This window comes from Rutilus rutilus (genome assembly GCF_951802725.1).
Source record: "Rutilus rutilus genome assembly, chromosome: 22".
Classification (NCBI taxonomy): domain Eukaryota; kingdom Metazoa; phylum Chordata; class Actinopteri; order Cypriniformes; family Leuciscidae; genus Rutilus; species Rutilus rutilus.
The window spans coordinates 969,433-991,410 of record NC_140227.1 but is presented as its reverse complement, the minus strand read 5'-3'; the positions used below and the strand labels follow the sequence as shown (position 1 = coordinate 991,410).

General features: G+C 38.2%; 2 protein-coding genes across 4 annotated transcripts in view; both read left to right on the top strand.

Annotated features, from left to right (window-relative positions):
* The window catches only part of syn2b (synapsin IIb), a 100,948-nt gene extending 99,101 nt beyond the window's left edge, over positions 1 to 1,847 (top strand). Inside the window, 1 exon segment of the mRNA XM_084394798.1 lies at positions 682 to 1,847. Within this exon segment, the coding sequence (XP_084250924.1) occupies positions 682 to 811 (130 nt within the window). The 3' untranslated portion in view covers positions 812 to 1,847.
* A 1,742-nt stretch (positions 1,848 to 3,589) lies between these two features.
* Positions 3,590 to 21,978, top strand: part of pparg (peroxisome proliferator-activated receptor gamma) — a 33,638-nt gene continuing 15,249 nt past the window's right edge. The window contains exons 1-3 of one of the 3 annotated variants that reach the window (XM_084395980.1): positions 3,590 to 3,975; positions 16,991 to 17,314; positions 20,502 to 20,671. In XM_084395980.1, the coding sequence (XP_084252106.1) occupies positions 16,993 to 17,314; positions 20,502 to 20,671 (492 nt within the window). In that variant the 5' untranslated portion in view covers positions 3,590 to 3,975; positions 16,991 to 16,992. Of the gene's footprint in view, positions 4,088 to 8,923; positions 9,105 to 16,990; positions 17,315 to 20,501; positions 20,672 to 21,978 lie in introns of those variants that run through there. The other 2 variants (XM_084395979.1, XM_084395981.1) reach the window with 2 other exon arrangements.

The following is a 21,978-nucleotide window of genomic DNA, read 5'->3' as shown; positions in this document are numbered from 1 at the left end:
AGTTCCTGCAGGATTCAGCTCTGTTCCACCGCTCCTTCTTTGCAGTGAACCCGAATCCTGCGATTGGTCCAGTTCAGAGTTAAAATCTCTGCAGGAAGGTGAATCTCGATGAGTGGGAGTGAGCTCCTCTACTTCAACACCTTACTCTCGTGCGCTACGTCTACATTAATCCGGTTACATTTGAAAACGCTGTTTTCGTCTTAAAAAGCCCTCCGTTCACACTAGCGGTTTCAGGCGTTTTCCAAAAGTTTGTTCCAAAATCCACACTGAAACGTCGGAAAACGCTAAATTCACGCTAAATTTCTATATGAAGAGTGTGCAAAGTAACATATTTCAGCAACAGTTTGAAAGTGAACAGCAGATAACAGGCACAATATCTATTGGTACAACATGTGTCACATGACTAAACTTACGTCATCGTTTTTAAATTCCTCCGGTTTCACGGTCCACACTACAACACGGACACACCGTTTTCAAATTTATCCACTTTGGACAGCGTTTTCAAAAAGCTTTGTTTTCATTAATAAAAACGCTGTCTCAGAGTGGACGGAAAAAACAAAACGGAGAGAAAAAGATGCGTTTTCAAACCGTAAACGTATTAGTGTGGACGAGGCCCAAATGAAGGCGTAATCCTAAAGTTAGATGATCTAATTTTGCTTCTGCTTTTCCGCTGTTTTGCAGCAAATCCCAGTCTTTGACCAATGCCTTCAACGCCTTTGGCGACACCTTCCGCTCCAGCAACGAGGACGAAACTAAGGCGGAGACCATCCGAAACTTGCGAAAGTCTTTCGCCAGCCTGTTCTCTGACTAACAACACAATGGTTGACAAAATGGTGGCCAGGGACTCCATGTAGCTGTGTACATTTAACCCCTCCTCCCAACTCTGCTGTAATTATCCGAGTGTTACTAATGAAGGTTAGCGTGATGTTCAGTGTTGGCGTCTACATTTTGGAGTCGAAACACTGGGATTTATAAGAGGAGGGATGAATCTAAAGCGATCAGTTACAGGAGGCCGGAGAACGCTGAAGTCGTCTGTAACCCTCGATGTTGTAGCTGTATCGTGAAAGTGTGTTTTCTTTACCCAGAGACTAATATTTGTGACTAGTTTCCCTTGTTTATCCCCTGTAGTGTGTGTGTGCGTGTGTGTGTGTGTAACAAGTTGGTGTGTTGTAAGCATTAGCCAGTAAGACATTAGTTCGACAGCTAACAGTTTACAATAAGGTTCATTAATTACTGTAACATTAGTATTCACTAACCATGAGCAATACATTTGTTACTGTATTTGTTCATCTTTGTTAATACAAATATCGCTGTTCATTGTTTGTTCATGTTAGTTCACAGTGCATTATTATTAGTAAATGGTGAAATTAACATAAACAAAGATTACTAAATGCTGTATAAGTGCAGTTCATTATTAGTTCATGCTAACTAATGTGGTTAACTAATGTTAACTAATGAACCTTACTGTAAAGTGTTACCGCTCAACAATACCTCGGGATCTTTATAAAGCACTTTCCTATTCAAGTTTCCTATAATAATCAATGCTTGGACTGGTCGGTTTCAACGCAGCGGTTGGTGGGATTTCAGTGGAATATTTTAGCGGCATCCAACACGTATCAACCTGTCAAGATGTTCATGAGTGCCATGTTTATAGTATCTCTGCATATTGTATCGTACTGTACGTTTAACATCTCAGGAGTTTAAGTTGAATATATGTTTATTCCGGCGTCACACTGTTCATGTTGTGTTTTCTTTGTGCGCAGTGATAATGCTTTGCATGACCCGGTGATGATTGTTTCCTCTGTAAAGTGTCAATAAACATGTGGCGCATCATTCCACTGACATACCGTTTGCATTCTGTCCATTATATGTGCATTCAGCTAAAGCACTGTTATGCATGTGTTTGTAAACCTTTGGCAGTTTATGTTTGTTTCTTCATATTTTTAGGACTCAACCACACTGTAAAAATAGATCAGTTGACTTAGTTTTTTAAAACAATTGGAAACCTGTTGCCTTAAAACTGTTAAGTAAATGAGGTAAAAAAAAAAATGAGGTAATGTGGAACTGTCAAGTTCTCATAACTTAATTTAATGCACTGTGAACTAACATGAACAAACAATGAACAGCTGTATTTTTTATTAACTAACGTTAACAAAGATTCATAAATACTGTAACAAATGTATTACTCAATGTTAGTTCATGTTAGTTAATACATTAACTAATGAACCTTACTGTAAAGTGTTACCACTTAATATGCAATGGGGTTAACAAACACTTTTTTAAGTAAGTGAACACTTGTAAGTGCAAAGACCAATTCCCTGGCCATTTGGGTTTCAAAAAAAGGAAAGAAATTCATGTTGTTGGTTTTTTTTCTGATAGAAGGTAGAGAATAATTTAATAGAATAATTTTGGTTAATGCAATGCATTTTTTATTTTTTTTTAATTAGTGCAATTCAACAAGCTTTTTTGTTTCAAAAACATTTGCCATGTCTTTACTTCCATAGCCTTTTTATGAATCTTAGAGAATATGAGTTTCCAGAAGGTGGCAGTAGGGGACTAATATTTTTGCTAACTGTTAATAATATTCAGCCTGTTTACATATTCCATCCAGCAAACTAAACTAATCATTTCAAGTCATTCCCACTAATTTGCCACAAGACTCGAGAGCTACAGTACACAGGCCCGATAATGATGTAAATCAAGAGAAAAACACATGTATGCAAAACTATATCTCAATGAGATTTTCAAACGGGATGTCTGTAAGGTCAGTAAGTAATTATAATCTTGCTGATTAAACACATTTAGACACACACACACACAAACCCATTTCTTACTCACACACAGTCCAGTCATATGACTGATGATGCTATAGAGACTCAAACCCGTCAGACCTTCAGTTTCCACATCTTTATTACACATTATCTAAACTTATGGTCATGTGAATCAATGATGCAATATACTGACATCAACTGATTGCTGTGTCATTACAGTAGATTTCAGAAAGTGATTTAGAGTGAGAGAAACTGACCACTCTCATGAATATATTCACTGAAGAGAGTTGCGAAACATGATTTGAGTTAACTGTTTGCAAGCTTCCACGATCACATCAAATGAAACTTTCAAACTTTTTTATTTTGCATCGATAAAATTGGAAACGAAATTTGTCTAAATGCCCAAATTGCCAGTTTTAGTGCTTGAAGATTTTTTCGTGGTGACATTTTTCGCTGACAACAGGTGGAGTGATATAGTGTACAGTTATGGAAGATAATAACTCTGCGCTGATTTCTTCGGCTCTTCCGCGTTTATCCACGCGCTCCAAAGGTGTTCCAGATGGGAGGAGAAACAGAGGCGGTGTCGCGAAACACACGGAGCTCACTAACTAGACGGCTTAGCCATCTTCACGGGTTTAATGCAAAACAATGATTTAGCATATTTAGTCACATTTATCTGATCCAAAAGTCATTTTTTTGGGCATTAAATTTGAAGCATTTTGAGAATATTTAATCTAAATCGTTTGGAACATTCATGTCTTTAAATTACAGAATGCTTGATCACTATAAGTGTGCAGCGTATAATAGGCCTATAGTTTAATGCACGGAATCTTTATAGACGCACGCGCGCGTGTGTGTGTGTGTGGGAGAGAGAGAGAGAGAGAGAGAGAGAGAGAGAGAGAGAGAGAGAGAGAGAGAGAGAGAGAGAGAGAGAGAGAGAGCATGCACGGATATATTCCCTCAAAATGCTGTCTAGTTAGGAAGCTCGCTGTGTTTTGACACAGCGCCATGAATTCTATCTTTGCGCCTTATATTCTCTCCACACACACACACACACACACTGACTGAGTGTTTGAGCCTGTAACCCACCGACCCGAACCCGGACAGCAGGGAAACTCCTGCGACACACACACACACACACACACACACTCGACAGACAGCAGCGGGAGGAGGAGAGTCAGTGAACACCTTCAGACCCCTACAGGTCAGTGCACTTCAGACCAGCTCTAGTGAGCACAGGTGAATATCCTGAAGATCTCTCACTGCATTAATGCTGCACAGACGCTTCAATATCAAAAAAACATCATTTACTGCGGGTAAGTGTCCACTGGGACATTAATATCGCTTTATACGAACACATGGGGTTTGAGATGAACTCTGAGGATCTGGGAATTAACTGAAAAGCGTGTGTGTTTAATAGGAGAGGTTCGTTTTAAAGGTTTTACTATGTGCTGTTCTGTTTATGAGTGAGTTTCAACACTTATATTTGCTGAGAATTCATCAGCATTTCCAGGTTTGATGTGTTTACTGGAAAGCATTTGACTTTCATAGTGAATAATTTACAGTAAATATTGATTATCATAGAGGCCTCAAAACAGTGAATGTCGTTGTGTGTTAGATTTTTTTTTATTTTTTTTTAATAACAATAATAATAATAAATTAGGTTGATAGGTTAAAATTATGAAACAATAGTGTTAATATTTTGTTTATGGTTATGGTTTATTGTGCTTGGTGGAACATGCTGTGAACTTGAGATCTGACTTCATAAATCCACTAAAAATCTGCACAACAACAACTGATTCAAATAACATGTTAGTTCTGACAAAACTATTATTAATATTGATGTTTTGTTTTGTTTTATGTTTCTCATAAATGTCCAAATACATGCTGGGGTCACTATATGCAATATATTCTTTATTTAAAACTTTCTTCTAATCAGTTCTGCAGAGATTGGATTTTAAACAATAAATTGAGATTTAGATTTAGATTTTTCTCTAAAGTGAGCCTTTACTTTGCAAACTAAGATTTGGTTTTGAGTGAGTAAAACTTCTGTCATTTTTACAAAAAAAAAACAGATTTCTGTGTATTTATTTGATTGGTTGAGATTGCGCATGTGTAATATGATATTGCTATATGATTATGAACTTGTTTGTGATCTGCCGAGATGAACACGTGTTATCGCTCCTCAACACACAGTAAATGAGTTTCTACATGTTGACCTACACAAACACATCCATAAAGAAGAAAATCAGATGTTTGCTGGTGTAAGCAGAGTTTAATTGAAGAACTAAAGTCAGATTCTTGTGACAGACTCAAATCGCTGTCGACGCACAATGTCTGGCCTGAAGTTATTTAAGGAAATCAAAGAACCGTATGACATTTATGATGCAAACACAAATTGCGAAATTAAAAAGAAAGAGGGGTCAGTAAATGTCTAATTCTGCTTTAGCTGCTAATCTGAGGTCAGTTCGCTCATGCAGACTCTCTGTGCTTTTAAATAGAAATCCTGCAAGTGGGAGAACCAGAACAAAAAAGAAAAAGAAAAACAGAAACTGAAAATGGAAATTGAAAAGTTTGTCACTCGGACTCAGAGAATGATTGTGTGTGTCGTTGTTGTGATGTGTGTGTTCATGTTTGTCTCATGAATGTTGTTTGTGTCGTCATTACGTTTGTGTTTGTGTGTGTGTGTGTGTTTGTTTGTTTGTTTGTTTATGTGTGTGTGTGTGTGTGTGTGTGTGTGTGTGTGTGTGTGTGTGTGTGTGTGTGTGTTTGTGTGTGTCATTGTGATGTGTGTGTTCAAGTTTTTCCCATGTATGTTGTTTGTGTCGTCATTATGTTTGTGTGTGTGTGTGTGTGTGTGTGTGTGTGTGTGTGTGTGTGTGTGTGTGTGTGTGTGTGTGTGTGTGTGTTTGCGTATACAGTCCAAAAGTCTAGACTAGTGAAAATGATTCTGGTTTCTATTTTAATATGAATTTTTCATTACAAACTGTATTAATAGTGTAAGAATGTTAAAAAATGAAACAAAAGCATCTTGTAATTCAGTGAAAGCACAAAGATCTTCCATTTGATCACCCGTCTACAAGATTTCTTCATTTTGAGTTTGTGTGTTTGTGTGTTTTACACGTTTACATCCTAAACTTTCTTTGTTTAAATGCGACCTTGAATCTGGTTCTGCGTGTGTTTTGAGACGTTGTGGTGTTTAAAGCTCGTACAGTATAGAGAGAGACACACACGAGACAGTCTGAGCTGTTATATAACACACTGATGGACTTCACCCTGTTGTCATAAATGTAAAGTGTGGAAATCGCAGCAGAAACACTGTTTACACTGATTTAATGCTAAAACTGCTGCACTTTGCTCATTTAGTGCACTGAAAACTACTGCGGTGTGTGTGTGTGTGTGTGTGTGTGTGTGTGTGTGTGTGTGTGTGTGTGTGTGTGTGTGTGTGTGTGCGCATGTGTGTGTGTGTGTATTCACAGGAGTGGCTGTTTGGTTTCAGCGTAAAGATGATGGATTGTGTCTCTTTTGAAACGGCTCAGATATGCTCTAGTGTGTTATCTTGCACGTGTTTCTACACAGATTGCAGGATTATACAGAAGCATTTACTTCATTAGTGGCCATAAGCCGCACCTTTACACACACACACACACACACACACACACACACACACACACACACACACGCCTCCTTCGCTTTACAGTTCAGTGGGCTGGAACTTCAGCTCAGAGAACCAGTTATGGCACCATTGCATACATGAAGGCAGATGCTTTTGTGGGTTGCATGTATATATACACACGGTGTGTGTGTGTGTGTGTGTGTGTGTGTGTGTGTGTGTGTGTGCTTTCCCTCCAGTGTTGATTTGCATTGAGAAGTGTCGGTGTAGTGCTGTTTACGTTGAAATCTGGGGATTTTTAAAGTAAAACTGCAGCTTATATTTATATATAATGCATTATAAAATTATGAATTACAGTATGCCTTTTAATGACTTGAATGGTCTTGTATGAATAATTGCCCAGTAAAAATACATAATTTCTTTTCTATTCATCGAACACACCTTAATGCATTGAAACACATGGCAAACAAGCCATTCCAGATATGCAGATGATATGCAGATATGAACATAATGCATTTGAACTTTAGTTACAATTATTTGTGAAATGATGTAATGCATTGCAACATGCATTAAAAATACATTATACATAATTGACCCGCAAGTTGACGGAAATACTGGTTAACCTTGCCATTTTTTTAGACAATTTCTCATTTAAGGTCATGAACATGCATGCAAAGTTTTGTGGATTGTGTTGAAAATCTGCTCTGACGGTTAACCGCGGCTGCACAGACACAAAATACTACTTTTATTTCAATTTCTCATCCACACTCTGACGGATTTACATTCACGCACGCATGTGGCAGACACACAAACATAGAAACATTTCAAATAAAATACAAATCTTAATTATACTAAAAAATATTTGCAATACTGTTTATAATATTCACATCATTTTTTACAACAAATAGTTAAAAATAATTGTTCAATGTAGTTTTAAAAATAGTTTCTTTTTGCTGCACTGTGTGAGAAGTATTAATATTAAACTATATACAGATTTTTTTTTTTTTTCATAGTGCAATTTTTCGTGAATTGTATTGAATCCAATTAGGAAAATCCTAAAAATCGCATCCAGAATTTGACCATAATCCAGGCTAAAGTAAAGCGTGACCCGCTTCGTTCGTCATTTAAGCCTCATTTCTTTATTCCCAACTATCAAATGAGCTTGTGGTTTGCCTTCTGCAAGCAATATTTAAATACTGATATTTCACATGAGAATTCAGAACATGAAGTCTTTGTCAGCAACGGTTTAGTGTTTTTTAGTGAGTGACTGAGACGCTATTCGTGCAGATGACAGACAGAACTGACGGTCCCGTTTTAATTGCACGGATCAAATGAAATTGAAATGAAGTTCACATACTTTTGCACCTTCGGACTGCAGTGAGTTCTGGTTTTGTGGTTTTGTGAGCTCTTCACACTGAGATCTGCTCTGCTCGTGTGAATGTGAGTCTTATCTTCTGCTGGTTTAATTACAACTGTGATGCAATGTGACAATGTCCATAAACGAGTGTGCGATACGAAGCGCAGAGCTCAGGGTGAAGTCCAGAAGGTTCTCGGAGAAATGCGTCGCTATCAGAGACCGTAACTCACTCTGTCAGGAAGACACTAAACACTGAGCTCTGAAGGTCTCTGGAAACCAGCTTCCCAGTAGATGATGTGACCCCAACTAAACCTCTCCCCCCTTTCCGGTCCACCTCGAGGAACAGGGAAGACCCTTCCCTTCGTTTCACGGGATTCGCAGTCGTAGCGAACGCGAAGGCCTTGACAGAAAACATGTTCCTTCCTGATCCGGTTAGGAAGCTCCGCAAAACCCCCAGGAGAGCCATCTAACATTAACTCATTCCTATTAAAAGTAATTGGGAGAAAGTTCGTGTCCTTAGATGTTGTGCAAGTCGAAATCCTTCAGAAGCTTCACAATCCAGCTTGGGTTTTGCTCAAGTCCCTCGTGAGTGTTTGGCTTCCACATCAGAACAGATTGTTTGTCCTTTACTCAGATGGTCTTTTAGGCGGTTTAGAAACCGTTTCGAGATGAATCATAGTTTCATAGTTCATGTTCCACACTGCAAATGAAGCAGCTCTTCCGTCTTATTTTCCAGCACAAATATCTAAATCAATGAAGATATTAAGTCTTGTTTATGGGAAAAAAAATGATGAAAATGAAGTGAGTTTGTGCTTAAATCAATGGAGGAAATCAGGAGGAAAACAAGATTCTTTTCTGACAGATTTTAAGCATAAACTTCATTTTTCAGACTTTATATATTCAGTCATTTTGCTGCTTCTCCAGTAAATGTGTCTTGATTTGAGAATGCTTAGATATTTGTGCTGGAAAATGAGGTTTTTTTTGCATTTAGTCACATTTATGATCATAAAGGACTTTGCTTTAATCAGCGCGCACTGATCCGTTATCTTGAGGACACGTGAACAGCCTGCTTTGAGCTCACTCGAAGGCCTTCTGTCGGTGTCGACGCTGTTCTGCGAAGAGAAGAGGAACCAGAAGGGTTTTGAGTGAGAATGAAGCAACAGGAAATCATCAGGCTAGCCTGACACCTCATAGCAGGACCACATGATGCTGTCTGCACTTCTGCTGAGCCCGTGAACCGTCAAAACCGGACTCAACTATCTCCACTTCCTGTTCAATTTCACACAACCACAGATATAGCCGGTCTCTTGTCAAAAGTTCAGTGCTGACTTCAGCAAGCCGACTCACTGAGGATCCGTCGAGGGTGAGCCGTGAGGTTTTACTCTGGTTTTCTTCTGGTCTTGGTTTATGTGCGAGTTTGTGTTCCTTTTAGAACTGTGAATTGAAACTTGTCATATAGTCTGGACTGCGATCTACCGAAGTGTGAGACTGTGACGAGATTTGGTAATTGAGTTACAGATCAGCCTTTCTTCAAGCCGTCGTTGTTGAAAAATACGAATGCTGATGAATCGCTTTAAAGGGATTGTTCGCGCAAAAATGAAATCATTTCTACATTCTAAGAACGTTCCTATTAGGTTTTGAAAGCATTATTTCGTTCAAAACATCCGTTTTTTAATATAAAAAAAAAAAAAAAATCTTTGGAACATTCCATTTGTATCATTCTTCAAACAATATGGGAATGTTACTTTTGAATGTTCTCTGAAAGTTCTAAAACAAGATACATTTAAAAAACGTTGCATTCCAAATAACTTTGAACGAACGTTCTATTAACGTTACTGGAAGAACGTTTGTTCGGAGAACCTCATAGACTGTGACGAGATTGTCACTGAAAGGGATTGTTTGCGCAAAAATGAAATCATTTTTAAGAATATGTTCTACGAACGTTCCCATTAGATTTTAAAAGCATTATTTTGTTTTGTTTTTCTTGGTTATGTGAACGTTAAGGGACCGTTACATTGTATCATTCTTCAAACATTATGGGAATGTTACTTTTGAATGTTCTCTGAAAGTTCTAAAACAAGATACATTTAAAAATAAATAAAAAATAAGTTGCATTCCAAATAACTTTGGAAGAACGTTTGTTCAACTTGTCAAACCTGTACAACTTACTTCTCCAAAATACAATAAAAAGATACTTGTATAAAAAGAAGAATGTATAATCAAACCATTTTGGTTACCATTGACTTCCATTACAAAACAAAAAACACATATCTCAAAATATATTTTATGTTCCCTTACGTTTGTAATGTCAAGTAAATGATTACAAAACTTACATTTTTGGTGCTTTCAGGAATATTTCAGTTAGTACTTACAGGTTTATCGGTCACCATTCATTCCTCATAGTAAATATTGAGGAGTAATACCTACCTAAATAACGTGGTCAACTAATGAACCTTATTGTAAAGTGTTACCGCATTATAAATACTGATGACTTGTAACTGACTGCTGTCTTATGCATTTACTGTGCAGAATTCCCCCGGTGAACTCATTCTTGAACACGTCAGAAGAATAAATCAGGGTTCGCTCGTGCCATGCTGGCGGGATTTATGCCAGCCTACCTAAACTGTGGTCAGAAATGTGTGTAACGTGACTCCTGCATCAAAGTGGCACATATGTGCCTCGCAAAAACAGTAGTAGCCGAGTAGGCGTCCAGACAGTCTGGTGGAGACTCATAGTGAGAGGTCAGAGGTCATGATGTGTATCTGGATCTTCTGAGCTTTGAGGCCGAGCTGGGTCTCTGCCCACCACACACTCCTACACACTCCTACACACTCCTTCTGAGGAAAGTGTTGCATCAGGTGAGCAGATTCACTCCAGAGCACCGATATATACAGGCGAACCAAAAGACATTCAGACACCAGACATCATGTTTTATTACTAGTGTGATCAGGACACTATAGTTCATTTCTGTAAGTGAGGAGAGCAAAATACAGTAAACTGTGACATATTATACCCAAATATTCTTCATTCAGTGACTACCAGTGAAAGTTTGGGGCCAGAAATGATTGGGACACTTTGAGCTGATCATGTTTTGCTGAAGTGTGTTTTCTTTAATTGCTAATGCTCTTTTTACACACAGACTGAACACAATGAAGCATTGCTTGGTGATTGGTTGAGCTAAACTGGTATTATCTAATTGTGTAGTTAAATTTAACAGCTGACAGATATTCAACATAATTCATGTCTGAGACAGTCTAACAGAAGGACGGACAAAACCAGTCAAATATACACTGAGTTCTGCTCATATTTTATTACCATTGTCTAAACTATAGCGAATAAACTGTGATAATGTGAGACATGTTGAAGGTGTCTGAATACATGTTGGTTTGACTGTATAAATGAACTAAATTAAAAAAAATGTACAACAGAAATGAAGCATCACTGAACGCACTGAAGCTGGACTGTGGCGATATTTTCTTCTAGACAAACTCTGTTCATTATTCTCCTGTAAAGCTGCTCTGAAACACTGTGGACTGTATAAATGAAGGAGACGTGACTTCTGTAGATTAAACATGAACATCGTGCAATATTGATTGTTATGATATCTTAGAGAGCTGGTGGCCGATATAAAGAACACATATATGATATTACACTATTTAATTGAAAGATAGTAACAACTCATGCATAACAGCTGCTGAAATGAAGTTTATATGGGTAACACTTTATTTGTGTACTATGCAGTAATGACAATAAATAATCATATAGTAAGTACATGTTGTTAATTAATATTACTAAGTACTTAAATGTATAATTACAATGTAACAAATACATTAAACACATTAAAATAAAGTGCAACATTTATAATTATTTTACATAATATTTACTAAATTAGAAAAAAAAAATATTTGAACTTGATAAACAAACAGATTTATAACAGATGTATTTTTGAGTTTTTCACAAATAATTTTGGTATTTGTTCTGTAAAGAATGGAAAGTCATTGTTTACTCGCACTCGAAACGGGCTTGTTTTCACAGTATTCCGTGCATTTAGAAAATGCAGAATGACAATGAGAGCCACTGAAAATGAACGAATAAAAAAATCTTGATTATCTTGATAAATAAAACAGATTTATGCTAAGATGGAAACTTCACGAGTCTAGTATTTCTTTCAAATAAAGACATGAAAAATATAATAAATCTAGATCTAAATTCCTGCAGTCTACAAAAGCACACTTCACAAGTTTGTTTATTAGATATTCAAAGGCGTGTTTATGTGATATAAATGTGTATTTGCTGAATGCTGACGATAGACGATCATTAAAAATGGCAAATATTGATCAGTTCCATATATAGATATGATGCCCTCTGAAGTAAATCTGTAAAAATAAGGCCCAGTGTTGCATGAGAACATGAAGTGTCTTCACATCGCAGGTTTCTGCAGAGGGACAGCGAGAGCGGTTGCGGAGGAATATTAGGCTCTTCTATGGCGTTTTTGACTGAAAAAACAACATTTCCTTTTGTGTTTCACAGAAATATACGAGAGTAAGTCATGAAAGGAGTTTCATTTTTGCTCACACAAGACCGGCGTTTGGTTAATCAAGCTGATCGTAGAGAAATACTGTACGCATCACAAGAGCCTGTGAAAATAAGACTTGCACCCTTTTATCAGATGTTGAGAAGTGTTATCGGTCGCTGGATCTCCATTGGGAAAGGTTCTAGGAAACAGAAGTCAGTCTGCGATCAGAAGCCTGGAGGATGAATGTGGTCGAGCGGGTTCTTCTCGTAATCTCTCCGTTTTTAACGTCTGAAGGTTTGAGAACTTTCATAATTCACTGCCCTCGCAGAAGAAAGGGTTTGATGGTATTAAACCTCACAGGCTTCCTTCAGGCGCTTCAAACGCTTCCCATCATTATGGATGTTAATTCACTTTGGGTTTTTTTTTTTTGTTCAGTTTTATGAATTAAGCAGCTTGTTTATCACTAGAAGAAGGCATTTTCTTTAAAACCCCTAGAGTTTTACACTGAACCTTTTGAATGTTTCAGTATTTGAGGCCCTCGCTCGAGGCGTTCTGTTAGAGTAACATGTGAAAATGTTGTGGCCTCATTCTTTTCTGGCTTGGCGTTTATTTGATGTTCTTAGGAAATATCAGTGAAAAACATCACAGTCCTGTTGCAATAGTGTCCCTGCGGAAAGATTTCACATAACAGAAGGCTTTGCATGACTTTCTAACATCTGAATATAACACTAACTTTATCTTACAGAGTAATTATGCATTTAAGGACTGAGTAATATTAATTAACTACATGCACTTAATATAGGATTAGGGTTTGGTTTAGTGTTTGTTGCATGTAATTATGCATAATTTGGAGATGTAATGTAACTTGTAATAAGGACACTGTAAAATTAGTCACCAAAACACATTGTCGGTATAATGCACAGTAAAAATCGTTGGGTTACACATATTGGGTCACTATGTTGGGTCATTTTTAAAATCGTTGGGTAATTTCTAGTAATAACCCGGCTGTTGGGTTAAATACGTATGTTGTACACTTGTGTATTTTTAATTTATGTGCACGATTTTGTACATTTAAATTAAATTCTAGACTCCCCAATATTTAGTTTGTAATTTAAATATATATGTGTTGAGACATATTTGTTGTTTTATACAAATAAACAATCTATATTTGAAACCAACGTGTATTTTATTTATTAAAATAATGTCATACATAAAAATAAATGGGTTGTTTTAACCCAATGCATTTGGTTAAAAGCCAGTTGAGTTGACAATTTCTTTTTATTTAATTTTATATTTGGGAAGGTGCTATACCAGCCCATAGTTGGGTTACTCGTTGGGTTATTTTTAACCCAACATTATTAAGTGAGTGTTAATGAAGCTTTAGTGTGCGTGTCGTTCTCTAGACTGAGAAAAAAATGTCAGTCTGAAATATTATTCAACATCACTGAAGCAACCGAAATACATCAGTTTAAACCAACAAAACCAGAGTACAGATTTATCTGCCGTTCTTGAACTCGACGTTTGTCTGACACTCACTGCAAGATCAGACTTGGCTGAAGGACGCTGAAAATGTCGGTTCACGTGGTGTTTGTTGTCTTTTGTTAAGATACAAGGCATTAACTTGACAATTTGTCATGTATTGTTGTGTTCGACTCGCACGTCATATCGGGGCAAACATTTCGGGTCTCGGAGTCACGTAATGAAGATCTGCAAGTGCTGGCTGGTGATAATCTGCACACATATTCACAATCGTAGACAGAAAAACACTGTGGTGGAAAAAAAAACAATTCAGGTTTGACCTTATATTTCAATGGGCTTGTGGTTTCAACCAAAATATCTCTAGGTTTTCAACCACTTGAGTCAGAGGAGAAGTGTAGGAGAGTTTGTCTCACTAAACTCAATTTCTGACAATTGCCAACTGGAGCAAATGATGTTTACCACATTTCAAAATGGGCATGTTATGAACGGAAACTTTACTAAGAATAGAGTTCTTCGGCTCACTATATGAAGAAAAGCTGCTCTCCCTCCTGACAAAAGACAATTGGTCGTGGGGTGATCGTCGGGTCGATCGCATTCCGATCGGAAAGTGCTGGTATTTTTGGGAAGCCATTGGGAATCTTTCCAAGTGTTGAAGTGACGCTGGAGTCCGTCTCTTCGCTGTCATGTTCAGCATGAACTAAAAGCTGCCGCTCCAGTCTGGTGATGAAAGATTTCTGGGTGTGAAAACTTTACATTTAAACCCCTTTGTGTCATCCGGACAAGACCAGAACTGCTTAATCTGTGTAAATTGTAGGTTTTATCCGTGAAAAGCCATTTTCTTGTGTGTTACAGATACTGATGCTTTTGTGGAGAATTTCAGACGTGTGGTTTTTCACAACTATCGACCTTGATTATATAAATAAAAAAGACAAACTGATGGGTTAGACTTCGGTTTATTATCTCCTACAATCATTTTTCTGTGGTAGTTTATCTCTGAATTAGTCTATATTTGGTACGTCTGAAACCTGAAGAGCCTGTGTCTCAAAGATGAACTGGTAAAAACCATTCTGACATTTCAAAAGGTTTCACAACGCAAACGTGTTTTAAAACGTACACTAAACCATCCATTTTACTAGCAGGTGACTCTACAAACATTGTAATACAACGCCTACAAGGGATTGGCCATGCTATTGAGAACAGTTTCACTGCGAAACCTGTGCTTGGATCATATACAGAAAACCTGTCATGCATGAACGGCATTTTCAGGGTAAAATCAAGTATATAGACAAAAGCCGTAACTACAGAACTAGGTCAGTTATAGAGTGAAAGATGATTTACATGTCTGAGTATGACTTGTAAACACAGTAATAAATGTATTTATAGAAATATTTTTAAGAGGCTATTTTATGCAAGTCTTGTTGTTTCAGGCTCTACTAGAGCAGGTTTTCCTGCTTGAATGTTGATTATTTTCCTCATTCTCTCTTCCCAGTCTGTCAGTAACGCTCTGTTTACTTCCTGTCTCTATGAAGAAAAGCACACTGTGTTCTGATTGGTCGGCTGGAGCAGTGTGTTGTGATTGGTGGAGCGCTTCGAGTGTGTTTGGGAAATGTCCCGCCCCCTTACCATAACCGCCAGTTTAACACACTACTAACTAACTCAACCAATTCTGCGCATTAATTATTATAATGAGGAAGAACCTCAAGACTACACTGGAGGCGTTTCAGGCGTTCAGAAACACTGACACTGATATAGAGAAGAATTTCTGCACGATTGGCAGAAGAGAAAATACTGAGAACAATAAACAGGTTTCCAGAAGACTCAAACTGTGGCGCTCATGATGCTCAAACAAACACACCAGTGTTTTGAAAGCATAAACACTTTTCTGGGAAATACTGAAGTTATCTCAGCATCTTTTTAAGATTGAATAACTGACACACTTCACCTTTAACTACGACTGCCGAACACGGTCAAATACAAGTGTAAAGCTAATCAAGTCAAGTCAGCTTTATTTATACAGCACAGTGTTTCAGAGCAGCTTTACAGAGATAACAGGAGAATAATGCAGCAGAGTTTGTTTCCAGAAGAAAATAGCGTCACAGTCCAGCTTCAGTAAGCTCAGTGATGGCTAATAACCATATTGATGGTATCATAACGCTATTGCATGTTTTGTACTGTAGCTTTGTTTGCACACACATTTACACTAGCAGGTTCCCTTTTTCAGTCTAATCTGACCATCTAGTTCACACTTTGAGTTTCGTCTGTGCCCCGTCTTCTGTTGATATCTGAGGTGTTGATTCTTCATAAGCGTTTCATGCGCTCGCAGGACCTTTGGCCTGATTTGATGTCTTGATCTCAGTGAATGAATGTTTCCTCTGAAGACACTCGAGGGTTTCGCATGTGCTGAAATCCTGTACAAAACTGTGCATTTGAGTTCATAAGGGACTGTACACAATAAGCAATCATTTAATCTATGATATAAATGTGGAGATTCAGCCAGAATTATTCATCTTCATCTGCTGTCCATGTTCATCATAAACATATAATCATGGAATCTAAATCAAATCACACAGCATAAATCACAAAACATATTCAATCGCGCAGAAGAAGCATAGCTAATTAAATAAATGTTTACTTTTTAAATTTGACAGTAACAAGATTTTTCATTTTCTAGAAAAAACAATAGCATCTTTTAAAACCGCAGTAAGTATATTCCAGTCTGTAAACAGATTACTATGATGACTTTACCATGGTAAATTATCATAATTAATACAGTTAGGGTTAGTACTGTAACATAAATTAATAACATTTAAATAATAAAATACTGGTGATACTTAATGTGTCCTTGTTGCACATCTCACATGTGTTTATTACTGTAGTAACAGTAAATTATGCATAATTACACTAAACCAAAACCCATAGTATGTGCATTAGTTTTATTACATTGTAACAAGGGCACATCAAAGGTTACACTTTATTTGGTAACACTTTTATTTGAAGGTGTCCTTGTTACAGTGTAATTAGATATTTAGATAAACTTTTAGATATTTTTACCAAAACCAAAGAGTTTTCAGTCATGTTCAGTGTAGTACAGTATCTATTTCCAGTGTAGTATCTATTGTGTTTTGGCCAAAAGCAAAGAAAGCAGTGACGCACGTATCATGATGTATCTTGGGAAAGCACAGAGAATGCTGGTGGAAATGCTGTTGATGTTGTTTGCCTTTGGCCTCATTCTGCTGTGGCTCTGTGTTTGTCAGATATGGTGGACACGCAGACGTTCGCCTGGCCCGTGGGATTCGGCCTGAGCGCTCTGGAGCTGGAGGAACTCGACGACAGCTCGCACTCGCTGGAATTGAAGCCTTTCTCCACGCTGGACTACACCAGCATCTCCGGCATCGAGTACGAGCCGAGTCCGCAGAACGAGCCGCCGCACATGATGGATCTGACACACATGTACAGTTACAGGACTCAGGAGAACTTCAGGACTCAGGAGAACTTCAGGACACAGGAGAGCATCTACAGATCTCACGAGAGCAGCTTCACTGCGGAGGAGAGCGGATACCGAGCGCACCAGTCTCAGAGTACAGCACTCACACTCATTACTCACTCACTTAATAATAACCCAACGAGTAACCCAACTATGGGCTGGTATAGAGGACAGAGTACTGCACTCACACTCATTACTCACTGACTTAAAAATAACCCAACGAGTAACCCAACTATGGGCTGGTATAGAGGACAGAGTAATGCACTCACACTCATTACTCACTCACTTAAAAATAACCCAACGAGTAACCCAACTATGGGCTGGTATAGAGGACAGAGTACTGCACTCACACTCATTACTCACTGACTTAAAAATAACCCAACGAGTAACCCAACTATGGGCTGGTATAGAGGACAGAGTACTGCACTCACACTCATTACTCACTCACTTAATAATAACCCAACGAGTAACCCAACTATGGGCTGGTATAGAGGACAGAGTACTGCACTCACACTCATTACTCACTCACTTAATAATAACCCAACGAGTAACCCAACTATGGGCTGGTATAGAGTACAGAGTACAGCACTCACACTCATTACTCACTCACTTAAAAATAACCCAACGAGTAACCCAACTATGGGCTGGTATAGAGGACAGAGTACTGCACTCACACTCATTACTCACTGACTTAAAAATAACCCAACGAGTAACCCAACTATGGGCTGGTATAGAGGACAGAGTAATGCACTCACACTCATTACTCACTCACTTAATCATAACCCAACGAGTAACCCAACTATGGGCTGGTATAGAGGACAGAGTACTGCACTCACACTCATTACTCACTCACTTAATCATAACCCAACGAGTAACCCAACTATGGGCTGGTATAGAGGACAGAGTACAGCACTCACACTCATTACTCACTCACTTAATAATAACCCAACGAGTAACCCAACTATGGGCTGGTATAGAGTACAGAGTACAGCACTCACACTCATTACTCACTCACTTAAAAATAACCCAACGAGTAACCCAACTATGGGCTGGTATAGAGGACAGAGTACTGCACTCACACTCATTACTCACTGACTTAAAAATAACCCAACGAGTAACCCAACTATGGGCTGGTATAGAGGACAGAGTAATGCACTCACACTCATTACTCACTCACTTAATCATAACCCAACGAGTAACCCAACTATGGGCTGGTATAGAGGACAGAGTACTGCACTCACACTCATTACTCACTCACTTAATCATAACCCAACTATGGGCTGGTATAGAGGACAGAGTACTGTACTCACACTCATTACTCACTCACTTAATAATAACCCAACGAGTAACCCAACTATGGGCTGGTATAGAGGACAGAGTACCTCACTCACACTCATTACTCACTCACTTAATAATAACCCAACGAGTAACCCAACTATGGGCTGGTATAGAGTACAGAGTACCTCACTCACACTCATTACTCACTCACTTAATAATAACCCAACGAGTAACCCAACTATGGGCTGGTATAGAGGACAGAGTACTGCACTCTCACTCATTACTCACTCACTTAAAAATAACCCAACGAGTAACCCAACTATGGGCTGATATAGAGGACAGAGTACTGCACTCACACTCATTACTCACTCACTTAATAATAACCCAACGAGTAACCCAACTATGGGCTGGTATAGAGGACAGAGTACCTCACTCACACTCATTACTCACTCACTTAATAATAACCCAACTATGGGCTGATATAGAGTACAGAGTACTGCACTCACACTCATTACTCACTCACTTAATAATAACCCAACGAGTAACCCAACTATGGGCTGATATAGAGGACAGAGTACTGCACTCACACTCATTACTCACTCACTTAATAATAACCCAACGAGTAACCCAACTATGGGCTGATATAGAGGACAGAGTACTGCACTCACACTCATTACTCACTCACTTAATAATAACCCAACGAGTAACCCAACTATGGGCTGGTATAGAGGACAGAGTACCTCACTCACACTCATTACTCACTCACTTAATAATAACCCAACTATGGGCTGATATAGAGGACAGAGTACTGCACTCACACTCATTACTCACTCACTTAATAATAACCCAACGAGTAACCCAACTATGGGCTGGTATAGAGGACAGAGTACTGCACTCACACTCATTACTCACTCACTTAAAAATAACCCAACTATGGGCTGATATAGAGGACAGAGTACTGCACTCACACTCATTACTCACTCACTTAATAATAACCCAACGAGTAACCCAATTATGGGCTGATATAGAGGACAGAGTACCTCACTCACACTCATTACTCACTCACTTAATAATAACCCAACTATGGGCTGGTATAGAGGACAGAGTACTGCACTCACACTCATTACTCACTCACTTAATAATAACCCAACGAGTAACCCAACTATGGGCTGGTATAGCAGCACCTTCCCAACTGTGGGTTATTTTAACAGTTTTAACACCCAACAGTTACTGTAAGTTAACTATTTATTTTTAATTATGACATTATTTTAATAAATAAAATACACGTTGTTTTCAAATACAGATTGTTTATTTGTATAAAACAATAAATATGTCTCAACAAATATATATTTAAATTACAAAGTAAATATTGGGAAGTCTAGAATGTAACGAGAGCTTAGAATGATAAGGTTCTGTCTCCGTTTAGGGTAGTTCTGAGATATTGAGCATCAAAGTTTTTACATCCCAGCTGGCAATGCGGAGGCATAATTACATGCAACAAACACTAAACCAAACCCTAATCCTATATTAAGTGCATGTAGTTAATTAATATTACTCAGTCCTTAAATGCATAATTACACTGTAAGATAAAGTGTAATAAAAGTGTGATGCTGGGAGAAGTTAAAGGGATAGTTCACTCAAAAACAACTCTCTCATCATGTACACTAACGGTCAAGTCTGGGGTCATTAAGATTATGTTTTTGAAAGAGTCTCTAAAAAAGAAAAATTTTATTCCAATGTAAAACAGCTGTTTACGTTCTAATAATCTAAAAAATAAAATAAAAAAAATACTGTATTTTTGATTAAATAATGCAGCCTTAGTGAGCAGAAGACACTCTTTCAGAAACATTAAGAAATCTAAACTATTCCAAACTGTATTTCTAATTATTGAGTGAACTATTCATTCCACACTTTTAGTTTTACCGTAATATGACTGTACAAGTAAGTATCTGTTTAATAAATGTGTTTCTTATTCTAAAGCTGCTCTCTCTGATCCGTTTCAGACTTGATCAAGCTTGAACCCGAGTCTCCTCCTCAGTTTGCAGAGAACAGCCTGCCGTTCTCCAAAGCTCAGGACGACCCGTCGGCCTCGGTGTTGAACATCGAGTGTCGTGTGTGCGGAGACAAGGCCTCGGGCTTCCACTACGGCGTTCACGCCTGCGAGGGATGCAAGGTACGCCTTAAAACCACTTCACAAAAATAACACTCATTAGTCACCGACAAATATGCCCTCAAACATCCAGCTGAACCAGTCAAAGGTTTGGGATCGGGAAGATTGTTAATATTTTTAAAAGAGTCTCTTCTGCTCACCAAGGCTGCGTTTATTTGATTATTCCAGTGTAAATCAGCGGTTTTTTATCTGAATATATATATATATAGTAAAGTGCCATTTATTCCTGTGATCAAAGCTTCCGATCCGGAACGTTTGACCGGTAGTGTGTGTTGTCAGGCATTGCTTGTTTAGTGTTTAGAGTCGGGATGATCGCACACAATCCCACGGGATCAGCCGGAGCTCAAGGGATCCTGGGGTCAAACTCGCCGCTTTCCACTTTCCAGCTCAGATCTTTAACCATGACACCACAGCACCCACACACACACACACACACATGATTGATAGACAACATGCATTAATACCCCGAAGACATGACACTCTTCCAGTCATTCTGACAAATTTAGAACATCGAACATCGAATTCATTCTCAGACATGCAGATAAGGTCTGAAAATGCTTCTGAACCCGTCTGACACTTCAACCGCAAACCCTCGGCAAGTTTCCACTGCGGCAGAAATATGTACGGGCACAAAGATATGTCTCAATAAGAATAATCATTTGAGTGGGTGACCTAGACATCTCAGGTGCTCACATTTCCCACACACTCGACGTCTGTGGTTTAGATGAGACATCGTGCGCGCACACACACACACACTCGCCCTCATGCGCGCTCTACACTTTCTTTTTTAAAGAAATCAATACTTTTATTCATCAATGATGCATTAGATTGATCAGTCGTGCAGTAAAGACGTTTCTAATGTACAAAAGATTCTATTTCAGATCAATGCGGTACTTTCTATTCATCAAAGAATCCTGAAAAATGAAATGCATCACAGTTTCCACTAAAATATGACTGTTTTCAACACTGATAATAATCATAAATGTTTCCTGAGCATCAAATCCTCATATTAGAGTGATTTCTGAAGGATCATGTGACACTGAAGACTGGAGTAATGATGATAAATTCAGCTTTGATCACAGGAATACATTACACTTTACTGTATATTCACATAGAAAACAGCTGATTTACATTATGATAATATTTCACAGGTTTTACTGTATTTCTGATCAAAAACACGTGTGTTCAGATCTCTTCTGAACGCTAGTGTAGATATCATCACGCAAACGTTTCTGAAAAGTGTTGATGTGAAGACTTTTGCAACAGGATGATCCTTTAAAACAACGCAAATCTGGTGGCTAACCACATCC